General features: G+C 43.2%; 1 protein-coding gene across 1 annotated transcript; it reads right to left on the bottom strand.

The window, feature by feature from the left end:
• Window positions 1-1111: 1111 nt before the first annotated feature.
• LOC136266577 (uncharacterized) lies at window positions 1112-6799 on the bottom strand. Its single transcript, XM_066061578.1, has one exon. It carries the CDS (start codon window positions 6797-6799, stop codon window positions 1112-1114), a length of 5688 nt encoding a protein of 1895 aa, XP_065917650.1.
• Between the last annotated feature and the right edge of the window lie 674 nt (window positions 6800-7473).

Below are 7473 nucleotides of genomic sequence, written 5' to 3' on the forward strand. Positions count from 1 at the left end.
ATACTGAATTAGTTACAGTTAGGCCCCTATTTGGTGATTATTAGTTTCTCATCCAGCCTTTCTAATTATTATGATGCGGGCGGGAGGGTATTACCATTATGCCATTATTTTATAATATTAACACACTGATGTACAGATCTTGTCCAAATTGTCTTTCTTTCTTACTACAAACGGTTCCTTCACCAGCTGATTCTACTTTTCATGATCGCCAACTGTTTTTCGACAGTCAACTGAAAGCCTGCTTTGATGAAGTCGATAGAACACGATTGCAACTGGCACTGCAGCTATTCAACAGTTCTCCTGGCGATATATAGCGCATTGTAGAGCGAGTGTAGAGTTCATCAACAAAAATTATAACAGTTTGGTATCACGTGTACAGTCTTCTAAGCATGCACATAGTAAATAATGGCTTATCATGCGGTAGCTTAAGAAGGATGCGGGCGGTGGATGAGAAACTAATAATCACCAAATAGGGGCCTTATTAGTTGGAAAAAATACGTAAATTATATAAGTGATGGTTATTACAAGGGTTACAATGCTTCAAAATTAGGTGATTTGGGGGACTTGTTACAATGTACATGCATTATTTGGATCAAAATTAGTTTCAAAATGATTCCATAGACCGGATAAGTTTTTTCTTGATTGTTGCTATACTAAGGTAACAGCTGATGATGGGTAGTGTATTCCAGACCCATGGTAGCTAATCGGTTAAAGTAAAAGTTGCTATAGTCATAATAACTGGGGTTTCTATTATGTTGTAATTTGTTACTTCAGTGTAGCTACCTAGTCATGTATTTCCTGATGCAAAACTAATAAAGTTAACAATATTAAAGGAATTGTTAGGCAATTTTAAACACTTAATCAGAAACATAATGTCTGAGATGTGTAGAAAATACATGCATAAGTGGAACTAAAATTGTGGGGGACTGTTGATTAGTATAGCTCGGTTCGTTCACTGTTCGCCACGATCGCCACGGATACATACGCAACACAACACTGTCACTCCTATTGATTACATGTGCTACAAAATTCAAAGTACAAAGTGACGTCATATTCCTAACCTATTACACGTGATCATAAACTACGTATTGTTAAATGTATAATGTTATAACTAATCATCGACATCCTCCGGGGCGCCACGCAAGACACTGGTCCATTCGGCTACTCTTGCACGGGCCTTCATAGCTGCTTGTCTTGTGGGGCGGATGTCCTGTGGCTGTGATGTATTCTGCTGATTGCTCTCAGAATCTAACTTGTCCTGGCTATTGGTAGCATCTGAGTTAACAGGTTCAGCATCAGTCTTACTTGTTATCTTGAGTGGGTAAAGTCTGCTTATAGGTCTATTTGTCCTGCCACTGCTCGTGCGAATGTTAACAGCTCTGATGAGTCCATCATGTCCAGTAATGACATCCTCGATTACTGCGAGTTTCCAACTGGCTCTGGGTGTGTCATCATGGATTAAAACAATTTCACCCTTCGTGACTGTCTGGGAGTTATTTCCTGTTGCACGATGGAATTCCCTAAGGGATGTGAGGTACTCTGTCCTCCATCTTCTCCAGAAGTTGTTCAATAACACTGTTATGGTTCTTGCTCTCCTTTTCACTTCTGAGTTGGAGCTGTAATCAGGGTCACTAATCTCATCTTCTTTGGTTATTGGATGTGGGAGAGAAACGATCCTCCTACCATACAGCAAGTGTGCTGGAGTGAGTGGTTCTGGGTCCTTAAGGTCAGGGTAGACATATGTTAATGGACGATCATTGAGAATGGCTTCGATTTCTACGTTTATTGTTTGTAGATCAAGTAGACTCACATACGATCTTCCAAGTACCTTCTTAAGGGAAGCCTTAGTCAACCCGATAAGTCGCTCCCAAAATCCCCCGTACCAGGGGGCGCGCTTCGGGATGAATTTCCATGTGACTCCCTTCCGGCTTAAAGCATCTAGTAAGATCTTGCAACTGAACAACTTGTTGAGTTCATCGGCGGCTGCTAAGTAAGTGGACGCATTGTCCGATAACATAAACTTGGGCAAAGACTTGCGACTGCTAAATCTCCTGAAGGCTTGTAGAAAGTTCTCGGTAGTGAGGTCAGTTACTATCTCAAGATGCACAGCTCTGGTCACTGCGCAAGTAAAGAGGCACACATACACTTTACTCTCTTTACCTGTGTCTCTCACATATAATGCGCCAGTGAAATCCACACCAGTCACTTCAAAGGGCTGCGTCTCTTGAACTCTACACTTGACAAGGGGAGGTGGATCCAGTGTTTGATATGGCTTTCCTTCAGTCTTCCTGCAGATCACACAATGTCTAAGAAGTTTCCGTATCAACTGTCTTGCACCAGGAATCCAGTAGCTCTGTCTGATGGCTGTCAATGTCGATGTCACTCCAGCATGTAGATGCTTCTCATGGACTGCATAGACAATGATTCTGGTGAATGGGTGTTTGGCTGGTAGCAAGTAAGGAAATTTCACCAGTTCAGAGACTGGGGCATTATGAATCCTCCCGCCACAACGAATGAGTCCACCTTTGTCTATGAATAGACGGAGTTGACGAACTAAAGGTAAATGACTTGATTGAGAATTGATGTTCTGGATTTCGGCAGGGAATGATTGCTGTTGTACAGTTTGGATCCATTTCAAGTTAGCTTGTGTACACTCTGCAGGGGAGATAGGGCCTGAGTACTTGATGGATGGCCTTCTTATGTTTCTCACAAATCTTAAAATATATGCAGTGACATTGAGGAGTCGTGATAGGCTATGGTATGCTGAAACATCAAGAATATAGTGAAGGCTAGTGTCTTCCACGGAGGTAATACTTTGTGTCTCTGGTTGAGCAGTCTCTTCGGCTTCCACTAATGAAACTTGTAGCTGAAGAGCTTCTGTAGGTTTCCACTCTGGCCAAAGGTTATCAGACAGTAACCAAGGTGGTCCCTTAAGCCACATCAAGGAAGACTGTAGCTGGTCATAAGTAATACCTCTTGTCAGAAGGTCTGCTGGGTTGTCATTAGTTGAGCAAAATCTCCAGGAAGCTGATGGTAGTACATTGTGAATCTGACTTACTCGAGAAGAAACAAACTGTGGAAGGGTCTTCTTGCTATGGATCCAGTACAACACAATCTGGCTGTCAGTCCACATAAAAACAGAGGTGTTGTGCAGTTGTAAGGAATCAGTGATAAATTTGGCCAGATGTGTAGCTGTCAATGCAGCCATGAGCTCCAAGCGAGGTAAGGTTGGACGCTTGAGTGGAGCAACACGGGATTTTGCCATAACAAATGAAGGCTCCTGTTGTAGCTTGAGAAATGCTACAGCACCATAGGCCTTGGTGCTGGCATCAGCAAATACATGAAGTTGTACATTGTTTTTCTCATAAGTGATGGTAAAGTATCGTCTATTGATGTTAAACTGTGGTAACTGCTTGATGTCTGTGACTATAGATTGCCATTGCTCACAGAGCTCAGGTTCAAGTGGTTCATCCCATTCCAGGTGTTTCTGCCAGAGGGTTTGCATTAGAAGCTTGGAACGGATGGTGACTGGAGCCGCTAGTCCAAGTGGGTCAAACACCTTTGATGAATCTTGAAGGACTTCACGCTTAGTAATTAGGTTTATGGTAGCCAAAGTGGTGTTCTTGGGTACGAGTGATAGTTTGTCTGTATCAGTATGCCAGTGGACACCAAGGACATTAGCAGGTACAGTGGAGTCAGCAGTGTTTTCCTGACGTGTTATCAAACTAAGTTGTGAACTATTCGATACCCATGATCTTAAGTTAAATTTGGCCTCTGACATAATGACTCTAGCCTGTTTGTAATACTGGGTTGCAGCCAATTCTGTCTCACACCCTGACACAATATTATCAACATATAAATTGGCTTGGATGTCATGTGAGAGTGGTGTGTTAAAGCATTGTAAATGATGGTACAGTGCAGCGTACAACATAAATGGTGAACTTACAGCTCCGAAGAGTACTGTCTTGAAGCGGTACATGATGAGCTCACTGTTGGGATCTGTAGCGTCACTGAGCCAAAAAAAGCGTGTGTAATCTCTATCACTCTCATTAAGGTGGATATGGAGGAAGGCTTTCTCAATATCAGTGGAGATGGCATAGTTGTGTGTACGAAAACGAAGGATGATTGAGCATAGATCATTTAGAAAGTGAGGACCGGTGAGTAAACAATCATTCAAGGAGGGATGATCCTTTGATTGACAGCAGCTACAATCGTACACTATGCGGATTGGTGTTGTGATTGAGTTCTTTTTGACGCAGTGGTGAGGAATGAAATGGGTCAGGCCAGGTATTTCAGGTGTGTACACTCTTTCAATAAAACCCCTGTTGAGTTGATCACAGATAATGCTGTTGTATGTTTGTAGGAGACCTGATGTTAGTGAAAGACGGTGAGCCAATGAACGGGTTCTCTTCCTGCATACATTAGAGTTAGTTGGCAGTGGTGGGTGGCTCTCTTTCCACGGGAATTTGGTGCAGTATGAACCATCAGGAAGACGAGTAATACATGTCCGCGAGTACCCTTGTAAAAACTGTTTGTCTGAATTGTTCTCTACTGCTATTCCAGTTGTCTCAAGGTCGTAAAACGTTTGGATGTTGTGATCTTCATTGTGCTGGGTGGATACGTGAAGGGCACTCGTTACTACATTGAGAGAGTGTGTATGTGAAACTGGTCCTGAAAGCAGGTAACCAATCTTAGAACTAGTAGCAGTTGGACCGTCCCCTCTAATGATGTGGTCTTCCACTATGTCCCAGTAGTGGTCAGCTCCTATGAGGAGGGAGATATTGAAGTCTCCATCTGTGTTGACAGGGTGGGCTAACTGTAATCCATGCAGATATGGTAGTGCTCTTACCCTGGCGGTAGCACTTATCTTCAGTGGGACAGCAATGGTAGGGACGATAAGGACTGATAAAGGAATGTGTTCCTTGGATTGCGTCTTGACATACACAGTTGCAACTGCCATGCTCTTGTGGTGTGATTGATTCGCACCAAATGCAGCAAGAGAAATGTCTTCTTTCTTGTAAGGCTTCAGTGATAAAAAATCTGCCAATTCTTGGGTCAGGAAGGAACGTTGAGACCCTTCGTCAAATAGTATGTTGGCCTTAGTTTCTGCATGTGAGGAGGAAGTAATTGTTGCTACAGCAGTTTTCAACAGGCAAGTGTTGTCTTTGACAAGCATGCTGTGCGATGGAGGATGGGCCAGAGCAGTGAGTGAAGCTGTTGAGTTTGTATTGACAGTGTTCCCTGTGGCCTGTGTTTCAGAGGTTGCTGGTTGAGAAGATGGCTGTACTTGAGTTCCATTTCTAGTTATTTCACTACAGATACTTGTGTGGTGCTTACGGCCACATTTACGACACCGGTACTTGGAGTTGCAACTAGACACTCTATGATGGCCCAAACAGTTGAAGCACAATTTATCTCGCTTAATTATGTCCAAACGTTTCTGGTGGTCCTTGATGGATTCACAGGTACCAGGAGCATGAGGTCCCTTGCAGTACGCACATGTTGGCTTCTTCGGAGTTGGGAGATCACTTGCAGTACGTGAAGGTTTACGAACAGAACTTGCATGAAATGAAGCTGTAAACTGAGTTGAGTTAGGTTGGGGGTGGTGAGAACCCATTTCTAAAATTCTGATCTCTGTCAGTAAAGCACCTTGTAGTTCATCAATGGTCCACTCATCACTGCCGTGCTGTCTTGCCAAGTTGACTCTGACATCTGCTGGAAGCTTGTTCAGTATGATAGGGACTAACAGCGAACCATATGTCTCCCGGGACTTGCCAAGTGAAGAGAGGCTTCGTGCGTGACTTTCAACTGCATCATAGAATAGTTGTAGAGCTGATGATGAGTTCATTGGATTGTGCATCTCAAGTAGGGCATTCATGTGAGCGTTTACTAGCTTATGTGGTTGGCCATATCTTTGTCGCAGTAAAGTGACTGAATGCTCATAATTGACTCCTGTTAGTGGGAAACCAGCCACAACTCTTGCAGCATCATGTTGTAGTTGTGCACGTAGATAGCTTAACTTCTGAATATTACTTAGAGATGAGTTATTGTGTACGGCTGCCTCGAAACAGTCCCAGAAGGACTGCCACTGTAATGGTTCACCTGAGAAAACGGGAATACTGAGCTTAGGTAGACGGGTGGTAGCTCCACTGCTGCTTGATAAGTGGCTTGCTGGGAGTGGGGCTACATGGCTTGCTGAGGATGTGACCACATGGCTTTCTGAGGTGACAGCATTTGTGGGGATTACCGGATGTGTGGCATGGCTTTCAGGGAGTGTGCTCACATGATTCTCTGGGTGTGTGACCGTGACTGGTAGTGTTTGTGTTTCAGTGTCGTGTGGAATCACTTGTGTATGGTGAGTGTCATCTGTAGCAGGTATACTCACTGTTTCAGATGAAGCGGTAGACTCTTCATTGTTCTCATCAGAAGTTGGGACCTGCGGTGGAGTGACTCTTGTTACAACAGTACTGGGGTCTGGATGAGTGTGGCGATATAGTCTTAAAACTCTATCAACTTGAGCTGCCTGTTGGGAGATTGTCTCTTGGATCTCTTCAGTTTCAAGAACCTCAGATTCCAGTTCCCCTTCTTCATCAATAAGACCAATTATCTTAGCATCAATATCAGTGAGGATCTCCTTCTTTCGATCAAGTTGCTTCTGCCAGTCCACTAACGAGGTGTAATCTGATTCTGTAAGCTCACTGGGGTCTCTTTCAATAATATCTTTAGTTGCAGTAATTATTCTGGTAAGGTGACTTCTATATCCGCGACGTGATAAACGATGACGCTTGAGTGCATCCATGCCGTGACGAACTTGTCTTCGAATTAATGCCAACCACTGGAAAACCTGTAACGAAGGAACGGCAACAACAGTTCACTGAGTATGGGGTGCTCGCCTTTCTGGGTACCGTTCTCTTATTCTGCCACGGTACCATGACGTTTCAGTGACGGGTTAATACTTGGACTAGAGAGGCGAGCACAACTAGCTCGATAGGGTTGGCTTCGTTCTTCAGACGGACTTATCCTGGTCACAGCACCAAAAATGTGGGGGACTGTTGATTAGTATAGCTCGGTTCGTTCACTGTTCGCCACGATCGCCACGGATACATACGCAACACAACACTGTCACTCCTATTGATTACATGTGCTACAAAATTCAAAGTACAAAGTGACGTCATATTCCTAACCTATTACACGTGATCATAAACTACGTATTGTTAAATGTATAATGTTATAACTAATCATCGACAAAAATCTTGAGGGTCATTAATCAATGTTTATAATCACCAATGTAGTAATTAAGAATATATTTTGTTGCTCTACGTTGAAGTCGCTCCAGTGTTTTAATGTCTTTCAATAAGTTGTGTTTCCACAGTATAGAACAAAACAAAAACTGATATCTGAAAAGTGATAAGTATATAAAGCTGCTTCTTGGACTGGAAAGTGATATTTACTGAGAAAAAACATCGTAGTATA

This window comes from Dysidea avara, chromosome 9 (assembly GCF_963678975.1).
Source record: "Dysidea avara chromosome 9, odDysAvar1.4, whole genome shotgun sequence".
In the NCBI taxonomy this organism is placed as follows: Eukaryota; Metazoa; Porifera; class Demospongiae; order Dictyoceratida; family Dysideidae; genus Dysidea; species Dysidea avara.

Bases quoted from the DNA above. Each gene is read 5' to 3' on its own strand.
- LOC136266577 (XM_066061578.1), bottom strand. From the start codon at position 6,799: ATGGATGCACTCAAGCGTCATCGTTTATCACGTCGCGGATATAGAAGT.